This window comes from Ursus maritimus, unplaced genomic scaffold, assembly GCF_017311325.1.
Source record: "Ursus maritimus isolate PB19 unplaced genomic scaffold, ASM1731132v1 scaffold_29, whole genome shotgun sequence".
Taxonomy (NCBI): domain Eukaryota; kingdom Metazoa; phylum Chordata; class Mammalia; order Carnivora; family Ursidae; genus Ursus; species Ursus maritimus.
The window spans coordinates 11502980-11524676 of NW_024425452.1; the positions used below are offsets into that span (position 1 = coordinate 11502980).

The 21697-nt window shown below is 43.0% G+C and overlaps 1 protein-coding gene across 3 annotated transcripts in view; it reads right to left on the minus strand.

Annotated features, from left to right (window-relative positions):
- The window catches only part of ELOVL5 (ELOVL fatty acid elongase 5), a 71113-nt gene that overhangs the window by 14974 nt on the left and 34442 nt on the right, over positions 1 to 21697 (minus strand). For 2 of the 3 annotated variants that reach the window (XM_040643580.1, XM_040643581.1), the window contains exons 2-3: positions 12238 to 12303; positions 9154 to 9341 (exon numbers count right to left, since the gene is read on the minus strand). In XM_040643580.1, coding sequence (XP_040499514.1) covers positions 9154 to 9341; positions 12238 to 12295 — 246 coding nt within the window. In that variant the 5' untranslated portion in view covers positions 12296 to 12303. Of the gene's footprint in view, positions 1 to 9153; positions 9342 to 12237; positions 12304 to 19136; positions 19235 to 21697 lie in introns of those variants that run through there. The other variant, XM_008691774.2, reaches the window with a different exon arrangement.

The following is a 21697-nucleotide window of genomic DNA, read 5'->3' on the forward strand; positions in this document are numbered from 1 at the left end:
AGACATCCATCCAATAAAAGATAATGAGAAGAGACTGTCCATACTGGAATTCAAATTGTATCTAGAAGAGGACCCCAGGGACATTTCCAAATAACACCAAGTATGTGGGGGGTTGACAGTTTCACAGCTTTTACTGTTTCTATGTGAATGCCCAAGTGTGAATTTTTAAGACTTGATACAAGCCCATGTTTTTAAAAAGAAAACAGAGATGAGAAGTGATACGGATGCCCCAAAGGCACCGCTGGGACCAGAACCCAGGAATTCTGGCTCTCAGTTTAACTGCATTCTCAAACGGGAGTACCATGCTCCTCTGCCCTTCTTTGTTTCTGAACCCTCATAATTCAAGAGCACACTGGGGGTACTCTATCCATGAAGAAATCCGAGGAGAAGTAGACTTCTACCTGCATCGTTACTTCGGCAGATGGTGGGTTTAAAACTCACCATCAGCTGCTCCAAAACTGAAATTATCTAGTTCTTCCAGGGTGTAGCTAGCTGCTCTTGGCTGTGCTAGTATGGAACAGGGTCAGGTCAAAGCACGCGGCTTTGCATTTCAGATCTTTCATGTCCAGACCCTCAGGACGCCCATTAAATTAATTTCACACGCACAACCTCCAGAAGTGTTTTGTTTTGTTTTCCTTATGACCAGGAACACCCCTGGGCTCCTGCTGAGTAGAATACTCTTGGTTAAGTCATAAGGACAGGCTCTGTACACTAGAGAAGTCTTTAGAACAAAGCACAAAGGAACAGCTTGTCCTCAGCCCAAGCTGAAACAGGGATGTCTGGCATTTTCCCCCGAACCCTGAACCCTCTTATGCTGGCAGTCCTTTTCTCTCACTTCTCAGGCCTCCTGAGGAGTGGCTTCTGCTAAGTAGCTGCCACACACCCAGCAAGAAATGCTCATTTTATACTTCATGGGGTGTCAGTGGCTAAGGAGAGGAAAACCTCAAGCCAAGACTCAGCATCTCGATGCCGTACTGTACAATGGTTTGAGGCACAGACCCAAATCCCAGGCCGACCCGGGAACTCTCCCTTGGCAGAAAGGGCGGCGACAGTCCAAGGAAGAGTAAAGGAGTTAGCTCAGTACCCGGCATAAGGAGGCACTATATAAGTCTTTGCTGTGATTGTAGCCGGATGTTTGCTATTTCTGCTGCTCACGCATGAAGGCCCATGATTAGGCCTGAAGTGGTGTTGCTCCTGCTGTGTACCGAGGCCCCGGCCAGGGCATCCTTTGCATAATTTAAAGAGATTTCTCCAGGACACCTGGGTGGCTCAGTTGGTTAAGCATCTGCCTTTGGCTCAGATCATGATCCTAGAGACCCAGGATCAAGTCCTGCACCAGGCTCCCTGCTCAGCAGGCAGTCTGCTTCCCCCTCTGACCCGCCCCCTCTCATGCTCTCTCTTTCTCATTCTCTCTCAAATAAATAAATAAAATCTTAAAAAAATAAAATAAAAAGACCTCTCCAGCCTACCTACTGACTCTTGTTTTGCAGATTAAGTCTGCTTTGGTTCAGGGACATGTTCCTTGTTATACCAGCTGCAAGGCCAAGTTACCAAAAGTTTGCAGAGTCAGTTTAGAGAAGTCAGGCCTGGCTTTGGAGTAACTCTGAAGCTTGCGCTCTATTGGAAGGTAATCCTCCCTCTTCTGCTGGGGAAGAGAGGGGAAGGCTGTCTGGGCTGCACCCTTTCTCCATTTGCCCAATATAAGGCATTCTCTCAGGGCAGTGTCAGATAAACTGAGAGGAAATAACTGAGTGGGGTGCTTCCACTCCCTGAGAAAAGTTTCCTTCTGAGCAAGGAATCTCAGTTGCAAGGGAACTAAGAGTGAGAAGTACTTTAAGGCAACGATCAGGTCTTTCTGAGAAGTATTAATCTCACCAGATGTTTCAATTTCTCTGTACCTCTGTTAAATGAGAAAAAGCAGAATTCTAGTAAATATTTTTTTAAGTACTTTGGTAAACAATTAAAAAAAAAAATAAAGTTCAATATTCAACTACCAGGTCTTTTAAGTGTTTTTCCAAATCCTATTTCGCCACAATAACATTTCTATTTTAGGAAAGCCTGAAGGGAAAGAAAAACAAGACAGTTTAGAATATAATGTTTCCAAAGCAACTGCTCTGTGGTTCTATCAGGACCTTCAAAGCCAGAGCCCAGGGAGGAACAGACTGTCTGCGCCGGGGGGGGGGGGGGGGGGTCTGTATCACCCCACAATTACAGAGGGGTTAGAAGGCACAAGCAAAACACCCATCTCAGCACATTTCTTTCATCTTTTCAATAAAGCAGCATCAGAAAGCTTCAAAAAAAAGATTCAAAGAAAAAAAGGACTGACGTCTGGTTCTGGCAACGCAGCAAACTAAACAAAAGCAGAACCAGTCCCCCCACAATAAAGACACACAGAAATGCTACATGGAACCGAGTCCATCGCCACTGATGCCTCACTATAAGGTGAGGCCTCCTCCCCAAAACATTACTCAGAAAAGAGGATGTTATGAGAAACAAACTGAGGGCCTCAGAGGGGAGGGGGGTGGGGGAATGGGATAGACTGGTGATGGGTAGTAAGGAGGGCACGTATTGCATGGTGCACTGGGTGTTATACACAACTAATGAATCATCGAACTTTACATCGGAAACCGGGGATGTACTGTATGGTGACTAACATAATATAATAAAGAATCATTAAAAATAAATAAAATAAAATAAAAGCTAACAACAAAAAAGAGGATGTTAGCTTACACTTAAGTCCTTTTAGAATCTTCCTTTTACTTGAGGAAGACACATCACCTGAGATGACCCCACCCAGCAATACTAGTTCGGATGCTTACCTAGAACACCAAACAAACCATTTTGTTTTTAAAGAAGAGATTTAACGTAGATTTAATAATTATTCCCAGAGGTATGACCTCACAGATGTGGCTGAAAGTAAATGGTTAAGTTTGGAGGTAACGGTCATATCTAGATCATGGAGGAAAAAAAAACCCCATAATGTTCCTATGCTATGAGGAAAAAAAAAAGACAAGCAGTAAACCTTCAGAAATAAATGCCATACAGTCCTTTACACTAAAAACTCAATAGATGGATGGAACAGCAGAGTAGAGACAAATGAAAGGGAGAGTGAATCAGAGGAATGCAGAGGAGCGAGAGAAAGAGGCACAAATCCGGAAGAGAGGCTAGTGGAGACGGGGACTGTCTAACACGTGTCTACCAGTAGAGGGAGGAAGAGAGGACAGAGTCGAGCAGATGATGGCCCAGTACTTTCCTGAACTAATGAAATATGTAAACTCTCAGACCAAAGGCTTGCAAGTCCTGAATGAGATCACTAAAAATAGATGACTACCCAGGCACACAACTGTTTTATTTTTAAATGCAACTTAAAAATTACCCGGAACAAAAATGATTACCTACAAATCAGCAAAAACTGGACTGCAGCGGACTTCTCTGGAATGAACCTTCAAAGTGCTGAAGAAAAAGAACTTAATCTAGAATTCTATGCCCCACTTAAATACTATTCAAGCTTAAAGACCAATTAAATGATTCTCAAACAGAGACTAAAAGTTGAGCCTTCACAGCAAAAAACTGCTCCAGGAGAAGGCAACAGAGCCTCAAAGGGAAGACGGGATTTCACAGATCAGAAGTGAGCACGGCAAAGAGCAAGGCCTGACGGTAAAGATGACGCTGGCACGAAACAAGATGGAGACACAGGGAAGACAGGGATCAGCACGCAAACTTCCAAGGTCCTGCGTGACGGCGGACGGTGGAAATAAGAATTCACTGTAGACTTTGTCAAGTCGAGGAGGCATATTAAAAACTTACGGGCAACACTAAAATGCAGAATTACAATGAATGACTATTCAATCATTAAAATGAAAAAATATGAAGATTCAACAGAAAACAGGAAAGAAGGGGGAAAAAGGACAAAGAAAACACATACACACACCAAAAAAGGCGACAGAAATTATTCCAAAATAATCACTATGCTAAATGAAAATAGGTTACATTTCCCTACTAAAAGACAAGAAGACTATCAGATTCAGGCATTAAAGTCCCAGGTGTATACATCTAGTTAAAAAAAAAAAAAAATCACATTTGCACAAGGAGACCAAGAGTACTCCGTACAACACTATCAACTGGAAACCTGTATGCCCGTGCAAAGAAAACTGCATAAAATGGTATAATAAATTCTAACACTGAAATAATACAGAAATGCATGAAATTAACTAAATCTCTATGATTCAACATGGATTCATCTCAAAATGCAATACTGACTAAAAGAAAGCTATCTGAAAGACTATAAAGAGTAAACAACATAAATTTTAAAAAATTTCCCAAAATATACTATAATATTGTCATGTATAGATACACATATATTGAAAGTATAAAAACACATGCAGAGAAGAAACATATGAACTTCAGAAGAAAGTTGTATCTGGGAAGGGGCTGTACTTCAGATGCATATTTATAATCTTTTTTTAAATTTAAATTCAATTAGCCAACATATAGTACATCATTAGTTTCAGATGTAGCGTTCAATAATGTATCAGTTGCATATAATGCCCAGTGCTCATCACATGCATTTTTATAATATTTTCTCTTTTTTTTTTAAAAGATTCTACTTATTTATGAGAGAGAGAGAGAGAAAGCGTGAGCAGGGGGAGGGGCAGAGGGAGAAGCGAACCTCCCACTGAGCAGGGAGCCCGATGTGGAGGTTTAACCAACTGAGCCACCCAGGCACCCCTAATATTTTCTTTTTAAGTTCAAACCAATAATAAAAGTCAAGGTTTGTGAAGTACATAGATATCACTTATGTGATTTTACTTTCCATATTTTGAAGTAGTTCTAAAATTACAATTTAAAATAAGAAATGCGAAGGGGAAGAAAGAGGAAGTTTTGGATCTATGTCAATCCAGAGCCATCTATCCAGGAAGCTATCAATCACGGTTTTAAAACTGCATTTTAAATGTTCTGAATATTTGAGACTGTTCTCTCATCCTATTCACAACAGACAGTTCTAACTGCAAGGGAATAAACATAAACAGGTACTCAAAAAAACAATTTTATTTGTAATCTGTGGTTTTGTTAAATAAAGTAAAAAGGTGGTTCAGGCATTTGCTTTCTTCTTTTTTTCTTTTGGCATTTTCTTTTTTCTACCCTAGTACTCACGATCCATTTGGTGGAACCATATTCACAGGGGGGAGAAATGCTGAGGTCACAGCCATCTTCTAAGCCAGTGACCGGTGTGTGAGGGACAGGGTGCTGCGGCCACACCCCGCGGAATACCTGAGTGGAAAGCAATGTGTCATGTTTCTTGGGAACAGTAGGAAGGCAAGAGAGGCTTAGAATCACTGCTCGGTACAGCTCAAGTCCTGACTCCATATGCTCCTGGCTTCACAGGGGAATTGATCCTCACGGACAGTCCTTAAGAAGGAGATGGAGACTCAAACAGATGTGGCCTTAGGTCTGAAAGAAGAGGGAGTTTCTTGGGAGTAGAGACCAGAAGAATGAAAGAAATTGGTGTTGGGGGGTTTGAGTACAACTATGCATAACTCGCAGGCTGAGAGCTCAAAGTGTCTCCTCCTTAAAGTTCAAAGCCTGGTGTCCTGTACAATACTGACCCTGCCTCCCCTGCAGCTACCGCGGAGTCCCAGGATCAGTGCACAAGATGCAGGCCGATCAACAGAGATGCTCCCTTTTGGACTGTAACAAACCAAGCAATTAGATCCTCTCAGCTGAGGGGGCACAAGAAGCCTAAGGCAGGAGGAGAGCAGAGACACCAAAATGGTTCCACGTCAGGATACAGCAGCTGCCTCAATGGTCCACGTCTGACACATTAACAAAGGAGTTAGAAGTATCCCAGAGAGCTTGCTGGGGGGGCCAGTGGAAACGAGTCCAGCGTGGACATAGACCGCATCACGAGCAAAAGCCACATCTGGCGTTGTGTGGTTGGGGCTTCTCAATCTGGAGCTCGGGGACTTACAGGTAGCTTGGGGAAACAGGGAGGCTTCGATAAAGACGAAATTTGCCCTGAATCTCAGAGGGTAGAAAAGCACACAAGAATTTTACATTTGCTACGAAGGGCACAGAATTACAGTGCTGAGTAACTAACACAAACTAACCTGTTTCTCTTCTATTAACAGAAATTTTATTTGAGCCTTCACCACTGACTGTGATTTAATTTTTTTTAAAGATTGCATTTATTTATTTGACAGAGAGAGCAAGCCCAAGGAGGGAGCAGCAGGGAAAGGGAGAAGAAGGCTCCCTACTGAGCAAGGAGCCCAATGCAGGACTTGATCCCAGGACCCCGGGATCTTGACCTGAGCCAAAGGCAGACGCTTAACCGACTGAGCCACCCAGCCATCCCCGGACAGTGATTTTGGATAATACCTCATTCAGTAAGTAAAAGCCAAAAGGCTTGCCATAAAGTCCTGTATTTTCAATCTAAAACACACCACTGTTCAAATACACTTCTACTCAGGGATCTACGATCATTTTCCTGAAAATAAACACTAAGCTCATGAGAGAACTACAAGTAATGCCAAGCCTCTCCTTTTAATCTTCTTACTATCAAATGCAATAACTATGAACAAGTCTAAACTCCTTCTAGATTTTAAACTCTGTTTCGGTTTTCAAACTGTCGTTTAGTTGTTTTCCTTCTTCTGGTAATTTTAATGTTATAGTGCCTCTCCCCCTTTTACTTCCTTGCTATCTCCCTTCTTTCAAGATTTCTCATTGTCTCCTTTAAGTGACAGTTAATTGTATTTGTATTAGCCTAGAACTTGCCAAGGCAGCTGTGAATTCACACCGGATAAAATAAACACAACTATCAATGACTACATATTTATTTTTTAAATTCCTTACAGACCCAGATATGTAGATAAGCAGAAGGGTAAATAAAGACATAGTCAAGATTCTGCCAACTGTGTGACCACAGGCAAATGGCTCCAGCTCTGGGGACATTTTGCTGAAACGAGGGGCCCAACTGGGACCTATGACCTCCTCAGTCTGTTCGGTCACAGAACTCCATGACTGCCCTCCCAGGTTTTAATAGTCAATGGAATATAAATGCTAATTAAAAGAAAAACACAGTAGCTAAGATGAAATGAAAAACTTGACAAAGGATATGTTATAACCGTATTACTGAATTACCGATGGGTTTACGTAAACACAGGGAAAAAAAAAATCACAAACATCGAATGTAAATACCCTGTAACAAGTAGTCAAATGTAGGGCTTATTTTCAACTCAGTAACACTGATTTGGGCGTATTTTTAGAAACTGGATTTAATTTAAGGAATTACTGCCTCCTTATGATTACTGCTGTATGTACGCTAAGTCGTGAGTTAAAAATGTTTTCCTCTGCTGTGTATTTCTTAAGTCTCTTCACCCAGTGCTTAGAGGGCTCAACGTCACCTCTGGTTTACCGAACTGTCAGAGGAAAATCTGCATTTCCTACTATGGTGCTTCTGGAACCCTCCAAATTCAGTCCTACACACACAGCAGCAATTTATACAGCACCGTTCTTCCCCTCTTTACCCAAGAATGACCTGTTTAAAAGGTTAAATTATGAAGTTCTAGCCGTAGCTCCAGGGCTTGAGAAACCTATAAGGCAGACCCATAAGTTCTAAGAAGATTTAATAGTCTTAAATGTTTTTTCTTTAGAATACTGCTATGCATAACAACAAACTCTATAAAAGCTTTCTTAAGGAAATAGCTGTATCATCTATCAATTATGGGAAAGTAAACCATTCACTCTGAACAACCTGACACCTTGCTGCAGTTCTGTCCCTTGAACACAGAGCGATGTGCACAGTGCTGGGCCCAGGAGTCACTCCTGTGCACAGCCCCTGCCTCCAGTCCTGCAATATCCATCTGGGAGGCTAATTAAACTGCCTTCATTCTAGAATAGGACAGAAAAAGGTGGAAAAAAGGGGTTGTAAGCATTTCACAGAGTATTAAGCATAAAAGTAGTGATAGTAGCATCTACCATGCTAATCATAAACTCTTTAGCTGGCTTATGAAACATACATGGGAGAATAAGGCACAGACCTCCCACAGGAGCAGTCAATACCTCTCACTATCAAACAGAGCGTTCTGCACGGGTGTAACCACCCAGACACGCTCTCACGCACAACCACATGCAGACAGATAGGGACGCAGGATGGAGAGGCCTGGGGCTGATGGAGAATTCGATCTTCCCTCAAAACACCCATTTTAAGATTCATTTTGATTTCTCCCCTCCTCCCCTTTTCTTCTTTACTACTCCTTGGAGAATAACACCACAATAAAGAGTTAAAAATCTAAATGGGAGTGCTTGCAAATGTTTATTTATGGCTTAATACTCCACCCAGGATTTAACAATAGTTAGTGTTGTGAGACATTTTTATTGTAAGCCTGAAAGGTGGAGCTCCTCCCCTAAAAACATATACAAACCATGCTTACCCCTAAAGGGCAGCTTTCCTCCCCGTTAGCTTTAAAGCGTGTATTACATAATAGTGAAAATAGGGAGGACATAAGTTTTGATTCCAATTTCTTTCATTTTTATTTCAGCTACAATGTTTGCCTTTGAGATCATCAAATATGGTTTTCAACATCCCAGTTATACAGAAAAAATAATTTGGCCAGACTTACAGACCATTCAAATCTTAAACGCAGATCTCACCATCCACTCTCCTTAGCTTTTAAAAACGAACTTGTCAAATCTCAAAGCTGTTTACAGTTATCAGATCAGGCAAGAGGCTGACTTACAAAAAACACACCAAACACAATAGCTACCCACTTCCTTCCTCTCCCACCTCCAAACGAGAATCTTGCATCTATTAACTGCTTAATAATAAAATGTTCACAGATCTGTTTTTCACGTTTTGTTCATTTTCCACCCTGTACTCTGCTTGCGTAAACTTATTTCTGGAAATATTTAATTCTGAATATAATATGGAACATCACAAAAGAATCAATAGCAAAGGCTTCTATTTTAGATATTCTAGAAGGCATATTTATACGAACAACTCTGGCATTTTTGAAAATCAATTTTAAAACATACTCGAAATGGATTAATATATTTGCTCTCCCAGTCTACTCATCCCACCCCGCAATGCAGCTGCCCTTCTTCATTTAGGAACACAATTCAGGACAGTGATCAGAGCACGTTTAGGGGGACACCTACCTCACAGAACATATAGAGAGACAGCAATGTGAGGCCAAGGTTATACACCACTAAAATTCCCCGGCAAGAGAACGGCTGCCTATTCCTCATGTATTTTGGTCCCAGCCATACAATTAGTAAGTATATGACAGAGCAGATAAAAGTAGGTATATAGTTGTCCAGAAGAAACCATCCTTTTACTCTGGTATCTGGAAAATAATAAAAGAAAAATATTTAGTGATTAATAAGGCAGATATAAAAACAACCACAACTTTTCCCCCCAACATTAAAAATCTTCTTTCCCCATAATTTTATAATAGTCATCTAAAACTCAAGTTCCTAATGCCAACAAAGCAACTGGAAGAGGAAGCAGTTTTCAATATTTGTCATAAAGGTGAAGCTCCTTGTTACACATTCTGAATAACATATATATCATACATGGTTTTTGCTGAGTAAAAAAAAAATACATATCTATATATATACCTCTTAAAGGAAGCAGGGAGATAGCTAAATTTTCCACTAACTGTATTTACTGACCAGATCTGCTGAATGGTGCACAGGATAATGAAACTCCAGAAATGACAGTCTTTTTGAACTCCAGAGTCCTCACCTCAAGTGTCTGCCAGCCCGCCCAGCATGCGCAGACTCAAAGAACACGGGCTATTCATTCAGCTTACCGACAATCACTGATGAGAAAGGCAGCATCTGCTATGAGTGCAATGGTCAACAGCAGAGTGGAGAATGATTTTTAAGGAAAAATAAAAAGGGGTGAAGTAGCAATGGTCAGTGACCTGCCTATTTAAGGAACCACGGGAGCGGCAGCTTGAGAGAGAAGACCTACACTGATTCAAGGGAGCTACAGGGGAGGAGAGCTCTCCCCGGCGCTCCCATCCTCTTTCCCCTGCACGGATGAGGAAAATTAGTTCCAAGCAGCTGCCGGGAGCAATCTGACAGCCCCCTCCTTGGATGGGGGTAACCTTCTGGGAAGGCAACCTCCCCTCCCCCCAGGTGTTAACCTCAAGTCAACTTCATCCTGTGACCGAATCCCAGGAAGCCACCTCTGCAGCACATTCCCCTGGGCATGCTGCGTTGATGAACCCCCCAAACCTATCGCTCCTCAGTCTTTTCTACCCTCCAAGGTCACCTACTGTGGAGCTCAGAGGCACATGCAGGTTTCGCCTCCTCCACCTTCAGAGAAGGAGCAGCTAGTAGGGACAGTCTCTGTCCCCTCTTCGACCTCCTAACTGGGCCATCCTGCTACTTTCTCCAAGGCTTTTTCTCTTGAGCTTGCAGGAAAAGCAACCATCCATTTGGGGAACAGGTCGTCAGTCTCCTTTCTTGCAGACCTTCTAAACTCTCCCGGTGTTTCTCTGTAGTGTTCCTCCCTTGGCTACAGAGGGAGATGCCCTCCACCCTCTCCCCACTACTTACGCTAAGGTGGCCCCAGGGGACTTAAGGATGCCTTGTGTTCTCAACTCTGGGCCCTGGCTATCAACTGTGAGAAAACAAGTTCCCATTTAACAATTAACATTAGATTGCTACATATGTTTGTGTGCGCATAATAAATGCACACACAGAAACCTCCCATCTCCTTTCACTTAATATTCTATTTTACACCTTGCTTTTTAAATTTTATAAGGCCATATGTGCAACCTCCTTCCGTACTGCCAAGTACTTCCAGTACTGCCAGCCCAACTGTGGCTCCAGGCAGTAAATCCTCCGGGCTCGAGCCAACCCTGGTCGTCCTCGCCTACCCTATGCTGACTTGTTCAGACACGAGCATGTGAAGCAATTGTGGCCACGGAGCTCTGAGGAAATGACAGTTGGGCGAAAGGCGCTGGGGAAGTTTCCTTGTCCTTAAATCCATGCAAATGAACAGATTTTTTCCTCCTCTTCTGCAGGTGCTGTCTAGGGCTTCTGCAGCCATGAAAGGTGGAGGGACTTTTCTGAGGACAGAACTGCTGATATACTGAGAATACAACGTAGGAAATGACAAGAACAAGTGTCCTTGGTCCCTGAAATAACTCAGGAGTTGCTCAATTTTGGTGATGTAAGCTGATCATTTTTATTATTGTTTCAGCCATTTAAAATTGGACTCTTTTGTCCCATAAGGTTGAAATAAGGCATCATCTCAACACAAGTAAATACAAGATGATCTAACTTGTTTTTCTCATTTGGCTGTGCACTAATTTATTTAACCTGAACCCTCTTGATGGGCACCTAGATTATTCCCAGTCTTGTCAAGCAATGCTGTAGGGAACATCTTTATTCCTATCTTTGCATAAATGATCAAGAAAAGCTATAGGATAAAGGCTGAGGAGTCAAACTGCTGAGTCAAAGGGCATATGCTTTTTTATTTCAATGGAAGAACAATTACCCTCCAAAGAGGTCATACCAATTAGACTCTTTCTCCACATCATCTCTGTTATCAAACACATTTCATTTCTACCACACTAAGAGATGAATTCCTTTTGCTGTTTTCTTTTGTACCTTAACAATCATAAGTGAAACCGAAAATCTTTTCATCTGTTTAAAACTCTGTGAACTTAAGCAGCTCCTTCTTTATAGATACATCAGGAGACATTACAGGTGACATTCAAAGAGAGCAATATGGAGCTGATTTACTTCCGAAAAGGAAACAAACGATGAAGTATAAAAAAGGGAGATCAGGTGTATATATTTACGCACTGATGTGACACAACATGAAAGGACATTAATAAGCCCTTAAAATTGTAAAAGGGGAAAAGTTTAAACTACTCCAGCAGTGCATTTTGGAAACCAGCCTCAGCTGCAGACTCGTAAGAACTGAGGAAAACATACCACCCATGATGGTGAAATCTGCAGCATTCTCAGGCGGCAAGCTTTCTAGCATAATCTGAACCCCAGCTACAGTCAGCAGAGGGTCACAGCAGCTGTGTCTCTGCTCCGATAGCCAGGAACACTGCACCACTTCAAGACCGTCGTCACAGGACTTCTCCAAGCCCCTTGTTATCCAGGACAAAGCGTTAGTCTTATCATAGAAGATGCTAATGTTTTCTAGAATCTCTTCATGCAATATTTATAAGTGTCTATAAGGGGAGGGGAGCAAAACCAAAACCACCTTACCTCGGGGGCCTAGCAATGCCTTGAAATAGGTACTAAGTGATGCATCAAAATTTTCCATTTTAAAACCTATTAAGAAAAACAGACATTGATTAATCTCTACTCAAAATGCTTTTTATACAGTACTTTTTCATAAAAGAACAAGAACAAATCCGTTTCAGAGAATACGCTATGGACAAGGTTATGTTGAAATTTTTTTTTTTTTAATTCCCAAAGTAACTTGTGTGCTAGGTCTAATTTGAAAATCAAAAGGAAAGACAGAATCCCGTGAATTCACTTTATAAATGAAGTGCCAGTTTTATGAACTTCTTTTCGCAGTTCCGTAAAAATGCTTTCTGCGAAGCTGGAATCTCAGTGGGGAGAAGAGTGGAACTGGACTGAAAAAGGTGGCAGACGGGAGAAGATCCCATCTGGGCAAGAACCAAGGCTTGAGGTAAGCCTGTAGCCAAGACAGGAAGAGCCATGTTGGAGAAAGGAAGGCCACCGTGAATGGATGGTTTCCTCTGCTTGCTATTTTCATTAATTATTATTTGAAAATATTTCATGTCCATGGTAAAAAAAAACCTAAGTATTAAAAATGAAAAGAGGTCCTAAAAAAAAAATCTCATCATTTTGCTCCAACCACAATCCCAAAGCCCCACTGTCAGAAGGAACCTATGGTAACATTTCTTGGACATACCTTCAGACTTCTCTTCTGAGCACAAAAGGGGTCATGCCATTGGGTGTTTTTATAGTTGTGGATTTAACCCATTAATAGATGATTAGGTCAACTTAGCATTAAAAACTAATTACCATAATATTAATCAGAGTGCTTTGCCCCTAGTGAGAATATTTTCATAAATCTTTAGTGTTACTGTATCACATCAGTAGGATGATATTTACGTAAGTACCATGTACTGTGTTGTGATATAAAATACATTCTTACTGTGGCAGTTACAGTAAACAGAAAACAATGTTATATCAAGAAGAGTACATATTACTTGCTTTCACTTAAAACACCCTGGAAATACAGTCTCCTATCAGTAATTACAGATTTACCTTCATCTTCTAAGGTTTTATAGCTCCCCACCTTCCCCCCCATTTAAGATTTACATTTACAGTATAGCTAAGCATCTTTTCATATGCAATATTGACTAGATTTTCTATATTAAAGTTAGAAGGCATACATTTTCAATTTTCCTGGTCATTACTCTTCACAGAAATAATCACAAATATTTTACTTTCCCAGGGCAAAGAAAGGCAAAATTGGTTTTATTAACTAAGTAAGCTATTAATCATTGAATGATACTTCTCTTCCTTGGCTTACCACACTGAAGTATATGTATTCTTTGGCTAATTTCACGGATAAACTTTGCTGCATCCATGGACTCTAGCAGTTACAAGTGTGTCAATCCAGCCAGCAGTGAGACAGAGACAGGTGGAATGCTTAGAAAGAAGGAGTTACCAGGGTTCTGTTCTGACATCTGCCCCCTCCCTGGGGCGGGGTGGGGGGAGGGAGTGGGGTACGCAGGGAAAGTAATGACTCCCTCAACTCATGGCTGGAAACCAGGAAGCCACCAACTTCCCACATCAAGTGCCAACAATTATACACCATCACAGTACTAGGTCACTTCTGAAATTCCAAAATTAAACAGCTCTTTAACATACCGTACTCCTAAGACCATTCTGGTCCTGATCCATTTTCCTGCCCTAGACTGCACCTCTTCAGAGGGCAGAAATTCTAGAAAATCTTGAGAATTGGTTAAGCTTTACGTTTCCGAAGCATAATTCCTCTTAAAAAGGATGCCATCCATTTAAGGATGCTTTATCTATTCAAAGTCCAGCAGTTAAAAAATCATTTAACTGTATCTAATTATTTTTTCATCATCTACTGAAAATCACCTAGAATACATAAGTTTTACAAGACAAACATCATGTTTTTGTGAAATCGAAATCATTCTAATACAATTTATCTGTGATGGATGGTGGGCCATGTATATGGAAGTCACGGGGTCCCCTTCATCCCTAATCAAAAGCAAACAGGCACAAGGAGGAACAAGGTTGTAAACACCCTGACTACTGGACTGAATTACTGATGGACAAGCTGCCAGGGACAAATCCACCTTCTTCTAGAACATTTTAAATCTAGATCCTGCTTTTACTTAATGGATATATAGCTTACTAACGGATCATATTACACATACAAAAATCAGGTATTAAGCACAAAAGGGCTGAGAGCAGGTATATGGCATTAACAGCTGGCAGGTGATTAGGTGGCTAAGTGCTGGGTTCTTTATCAGGACACCTGGGTTTGTTTTTTTTTTTTAAGATTTTATTTATTTATTTGAGAGAGAGAGAAAGAGGAAGAGAGAATATGTGCTCACGCATGAGCCAGGGAGAATGGCAGAGGGAGAGAGAGCAGCAGACTCCCTGCTGAGCAGAAAGCCCACTGTGGGGCTCAATCCCACGACCCCAGGATCATGACCAGAGTCGAAGGCAGTCGCTTAACTGACTGAGCCACCCCAGCTCCCCAAGACCACTTGGGTTTGAAATCCATTTTGTCCACTTACTAGCAATGTGACTTTGGAAGAGTTATTTAACCTCTAATCTGTAAAATGGTGGCAAATGTAAAGTAATTGTTTCAAAGCTTAAGACGATCAAATGATTTAATATACATAAGATCCCCATAGCAGTGCCAGGCATGCAGTTAGCCCTCAATAAAGGTTTCCCACTGTATGTCTGCAACAGGTTCAACTCTATGAGGAATAATGTCTGTGGCCGCTCGTGCTTCTCAGCAGGGGCACTGCTGGCCTTCTGTGCCTGGCCCCTGTGTACTCAATGCCAGCAGTGAGCCCCCAGTCATCAGGACAACCCACCACAATGTCCCCTTCAAGTCCTAACGCCCCCAGGGGGACAGCAATGGAAGGTGGGTGAGTTGATAGCATCACATGCGAGAGGAGCTGTTAATATGATGTATTCGTTAAACACGGAAGATAAGGCTAAAATGAGCGTAGTAATTAGATACACAGATATCAAGCACCTACTGTGTACAAAGGATTGCTGAGCAGGGATAAACACAAAGGAGCATACCTAGACACCTAAAACAAACTAGACATTCACAGTGCGCAAAGAAGCCAGATGGTTATAAACCAAAAACAAAACCAAACTCATCACCGAAAGAGTAGATGTTAGAATGACGCATACTACAACAAGCTGTATATGTAATACGAAGCTGTCAAGATACCATTCAGTTAACAGTATTCTGGGATCTATCATTAGGGAAACCCCTGACAAAGTAATAAGGGGATCATCCTAAATTTTAATCAAGACGCCTTCCAGAGGGGCTGTAACCAGTTTTGTTTTGTTCTTTAAATGTAAGGAGGATATAGAAAAGATGGAAACAAGTAAAAAAAAAAAAATGTCAAAAATGACAGGGAACAGACCTGTGGGAGAGAGTTGGGAGGTGGGGAGAACATGAGTGGTCTTGGGAAAAATGAGGCCCAGGAACTGGTAGAACAACCTGTCATTCTAAGAACAACACCGAAGACATAGTTCTCAATTTGAGAATCCAGGCTAACATCACAGCAACAGAAAAGCAGCTTGATTAAACATAAGGTAAAATTTCAGTCCAAGAATCCTGAAGCCAGCAGCAGGTTACCAGAAGAAACTGTGAGATTTAGTATTTGGAGATATTAAAGAATTCTGTTAGAAGCCATCTGTCCGGAGCAATCCCAGTCTCCATCCGTCCTGCACAGAGGCCCCTTGGAAGCCGGCAGGCACAGGAGCACTCCCGTGACTCTCTAAGACGGACCTTCTCTACAAAAGCACACACAACCCGTGATCTCCTCAGCAACAGCACGTCTGTTCTTAGACTGCACTTCTTCATGTGAGAATTCTTGTCTCGGGTTGGCGGAACTTCTCACAGCCCAACTTAGGAACACGTGAAACAGCTAGCAAAACATTCTCTGAAAGTACATACGTGCAGAATAACAAGAGAGTGGCGTGTTATCCTGAAGTGTCTCCGGGGAAGGGGGAGAAAGGATAGGCAGAGGTGGCCCTGGCACCCAGGTCCTTACTCAGGGGAGTCCTGGTCTGTGAACCTGGGCCTGACTCTGGGCTGGGCTCGGCCATGTGAAACGTGTCCCCCAAACTCTCCCTCTGCCACGCCCCTAGCTGGACGTGCGCGGTAACCCTGTCGGACGCTGGTGTTTGTTTTTACACAGGTTACCAAGAGACTGTCGCCGAAGGCTGACTTTCATCCTTTACTCAGCATAAGCTCACGGTTCTGTCTGGCCAGCCACGTAGCCGGCATCCCTCCGTGCCGTGTACGCACTTTCTCACTCTCGCCATACGCTTCCCAAGTGCCCACCACGGGCCAGGGGCACGGGCCCCGAGGGATGCGGCAGGGAGCGCGACAAAATTCCAGGTTGGCGGACAAACACAGACGTACAGAATCTGTTACGTAGAGAGTGTAATACAGCAGGGGAAAGGCGGTGGGATCGCGGAGCACGGTCTACTTTGGAAAATGTACTTAGAGACGGCTGCCCCGGGAAGGTGACAAGACAGCAGACACCTGAATGGACAGAGCAAAAGGCATTCCAGTTAGAGGGACAGGTGAACGCAAGGGCCCCAAGGCCGGCACGTGCATGGCATGTTCCAAGGCCACAGGCTAGGCCGGGGGTAACGGATGGCAGCAACGTGGGAGGCCTTCTGTCCCCCACTCCCTGCCTGGCACCCAGAGCTCACTTGGTGGTGGTCCACAGAAAGCAACCACATGGTACAGCTTGCAGAGAGCACGTGGCCAAAAGGCTGGGAACGGAAGATGCCAAACCTTAATTGCTCTCACTGCCCCGTCCCCTCATCCTCTTGGCTGCAGGCTGCTGGCCAGCACCATGCCCTTTTCCTCCTCTTCTCCCTTGCTGAGCCGCAGGAACAGTACAAAAGGTCTCAGCAAATGAATTCTTCAAGGCCAGGCGGGGCTGGCCCACCCTGCTGGGTGAATCAGGCACTTGCTGAGTGGCCTGTGGGCCCAGCTCTACTCTTTTGTACTTTTCTAAAGGAACAGGAGAGGCAAAGGGCCCTGGAAAAACCCTTGACACTTTGCCTAGCAATCTGCAATCCTGGGAATGATATGACCCACTTTGCACAAGACGCTGAACTGTACTGCCAGGTCTGTGGGCAGCCTGACGGTTGCAGTTCCCCCTCTTCCTGGCTGCCCACGGGCCAGAGACATCCCTTCTCAGTAATCCGAGTCACCCGACTGGCAGCTTGGGCAAGCTGGGCCAAGTGGGAACACAGCTGCTCCGTACAATTGTACTAGCAGGGACCAAGCCCAGGCACTGGGCCCATGGTAGAGGAGCTTTGGTCCTAAACGAAGCAAAAGAATAAGCCATTCTTTGATCTGGCTGGTTCCCCACACAGACAGGAAAAGGGGGTGGTCGGCACCTCCCAGAAACCAGATCACACTGACACCAGGCCAAGCATTGCTTCCCCATTCTCTGTACCCCAAATCTCGGATGCGCACTCAACCTACAGGGCTTCCCAGAATTACAGGTCATGGTGGGAGGCAACAGGATTCATAGGCCACATAGAAAAAATAATGACAATAAAAATGGGATATGGGTAGAAATCAGAAGCAAGTAAATTAGAACAGATTATAGGGGCACCTGGGTGGCTCAGTCGGTTAAGCGTCCCACTCTTGATTTCAGCTCAGGTCATGATCTCAGGGTTGTGACATCGAGCCCTGTGTTGGGCTCTGTGTTGAGCGCAGAGTCTGCTTAAGATTCTCTCTCTCCCTCTGCCTATCTACCCCCACTAAAAAAGGAAAATGAATAGATTTTAAAGAATTCCTCTTTTATGCACATTTCCTAAAAGATAGTGGGAAGTGGCTTGCAACTAAACCTATCAAACTCTGGAGAGTTTATGGTAACCGTGCGACTGTGTTCTAATTGTGTCTCACTGTAAGTATCTCACTAAGAAAATTAATGGGGGCTTGTCACTCTCTTATAAACTACCCTAGATTGTAAGAGGCTATGAGAGAGTTCAGCATACTCGTACCTGAATCAAATATTTTTTTAAAAGATTTTATTTATTCACTTGAAAGAGCACACACACACAAGCAGGGGGAAGGGGAAGAGGGAGAAGCAGACTCCCCACTGAGCTGTGAGCCCCATGATGAGGGCCTCGAGCCCAGAACCCTGAGATCATGACCTGAGCAGAAGACTGAGCCACCCAGACGCCCCGAATCAAATATTAATTCTGGGTCCTGGGGCAAGTTCCTGCCCCATATACTAAGAGTTATAGGGCTAAGGTGCACCTCAGGCCTGAACACAAGGTAACATCAGGACTACCACAGCACGAAATGCAGAAACCCGAACATACTGATGCAAGCAGAACACAAAGGGCAAAAGCAGCATCCTCCAAAGAGAGCCCTGCTCATGTGGAAAATCCATCTGTCAGCTCCCTCCAGGAGGGGTATGCCCAGGTGAATCATCTGCGTGAGGTTAGATCAGCATTAGTGTGCTTTCTGATCTATTATCAAAAAGAGTTTGCTGGAGGCTTGTCTGAAAAAAGACACCACGCTAAGCTGTAAGCAAACCAGTTGTATCGCCCTCCTTTCCATCTGGCTCCCAAGACGGACCACAAAATGTGGGAGAATGGTGGGCAGTAGTGACAACAGAAGGGTGCTGGGGTTAATGAGAGATGGCGTAGAAAGTTCTTCCATCATAGCTCTCAAGATGAGTTTTCAGGCTCACTGAGAATGCAAACGCTAGCATCTTGGCTGTTTGTATCTGCAGCAGGAGGAAGCTGGGAGGCTGCTCAGCAACTGAAAAGTATTAAGATCTTAGGGCAAATCTGTTTTAAAAGACATCAAGATTTTTAAAAATTTACTAGAGTAGAGAAAGTTAATTTCCTAAACTCACAGTAAGTAGTAAAGATCTCTAGGATCACGTCTTGGCTCTTCTTGCTGCTCAGGTGAGGGTGCTGGGCAGCAGTCAGCTTGCTGTGAAAACTCCCTCTCCTGTAAAATCAGTTGAGTCAGACATGGCTTTTGGCTTACAGATGGGTTGACTCCAGACATTTAACTACTGTTTAGCATAACTTCCTCATCACATCCAGTTTTATTCATTCTCTGAATTGTCACAGTTCACCTAAAACTGAGTCAATGGAGCTGACAAGCCGCAAGGGGTCAGGACGAAATCTCTCTCCACTTTCTCCTCTCCTGCCCGTTCACCTCTTTAACAGTCAACTTGTGTTAGGCAGGCACGGGAACATTCTTCAAGCTGACTGCCAATAACACGAAAAATTAAATAGTGCTTTAATTTGGTAGTCGCAACATTCTTTGCTGAATTGAAAAAGGTTTTTCTAGGTTGGAAAAAATCAGCTCCACAATGAGAGGAGGAACATAAACCATACCTTGCTCAGAAATGTTAAAATATAAAATATGAAAACCCTGTCATAAAGACCATAAGGGGAAGAATATCTAAGTACTAGCAAGCTTTCAGATATGAAAGTAAACTGACAAAAGAATTCCTTTAGAATGCTGGCATTTATATAAATGACACCTCCGGATTAAATCGCGGCTCAAGAGGAATGATCTGCCACATCCACAGTGGTACTGTCACTCTGCCAACCCACGAATCTATGCTTATTCTTTTCCTCCCGTAGAATTCCCATCCTTTCTAACCTCCATTCTAACGGCATAACAAACTCCTGTTAATACTCTGACACAATCATGTTGCTTACCATACATACACATGTAGAGAGAGAACACAGTCCTACTGGGGGCTTTGGATAACTGCAAAATTAGGGCGCTGGTATGCACTACAAAGGATGGCTTCAGGTTAGCTCCACGGTTAAAGAAAGCTGAACAGCCTCACTCTGGTATAATCTTCAGTGTGTGGGGGGGGTGGATTTTAAATGTTGCAATAGTCAATTTTCCTTACTACAAAGATTAGATAGATTAAAAGAGAAGTGCCCATCTCCCACTCCTTTGTTGCCACCAGTTAATTAAGAAGTACTATTTTTTTTAAAGATTTTATTTATTTATTTGACAGAGACAGCCAGCAAGAGAGGGAACACAAGCAGGGGGAGTGGGAGAGGAAGAAGCAGGCTCCCAGTGGAGGAGCCTGATGTGGGGCTCGATCCCAGGACTCTGGGATCACGCCCTGAGCCGAAGGCAGACGCTTAACGACTGCGCCACCCAGGCGCCCCTAAGAAGTACTATTTTAACCACTGCTGGAGAAGGACAGTCTTCCAAACCAGTAGAATCACCCCTGTGGTTTTGTTTTTAAGTGAATCATCTGTGCGTCTTTCCACCCTGCTCTCCCTTAGTCTTCACTTCCAACCCCTTCTCCCAGGCCCAGATTAGATGTTACAAAGACTCTCCGTTGGCCTCTTATAACTTTGTGGTCTTGACAACTCGTTTAGCACATATCCACTTCAACTTTGATAGGACTTGGATACTTACGTTTTCAGGTGTTATGGGAACACACTCTGCACCTCCTTAGGTAAAGCCCAAATCCCTCAAAGGGCAAGTACTCCAATTTATTCTATGCATGCAACAATTATCTATTGGTGATACCATAAATGAGGAGATACACCTCCTTTTACATACTCAGTGGGGAGTCTGCTGGAAGATTCTCTCCTTCTGTCCCTCCACCTACTTGCGTGAGTGCTCTCTTGCTCTCTAAAATAAATAAATCTTTAAAAAACAAAAACAAAAAAAACCAAATCCATGCAAACTTCCACAGAAGCATCTTCATATGCTTATTAAAAGGATGGTGACAATATGTATCAACATTGAGTTCCTATCCATGAGAATGAGATAATTTTATTTTAAATAACATTATCAAAAAATAAATAACATTATCAAGTTAAAAAACCAAAAACCAGTTGTATTTACCCATGCTGCTTAGTAATAGAGGCCTCAGAAATCTTCCCTAGAGGGGAAGATGATGGAAAAAGGGGCAGCAAAATCCTCCTTGCCTCCTTTTCATATGCCCGTCACCACTTCCACTGTATCTCAATCAGTGATAAAATTATAGGCTTATTTTTTAAATGATGTGATTATCAGTTATACTATAATTATCTGCTCATTTGTTCACAATCCCAATTAAGCTCTAAGCTCTTCAAGGGCAAATCTCTGATGTTCCCATTTGTATCTCCAGAGAGCCCGAATCGATGCCTGACAGGTGGCTGATTACTGGTTGAAACTATGAATGAATGAGTGAAAGAATGAACGCCTCCATGCCTTTTAGAGTTTCCTGTCAAAGAGTTCTCAAATTTGTCTGCATCGAGAATCACCCAGAAGCTTGAAAAAACACAGACACTGTGATCCCATGCCTAGAAATTTCTGGGACCCACTCCTAGAAATTCCAATTCAGCAGTCCAGAGGCTGAGAAATTCATCTTTTTGAAACATTACGTAGGTAACCTAGATGAACAGCCTTCTCTGGGAACCACTGCCATATATATACATACAT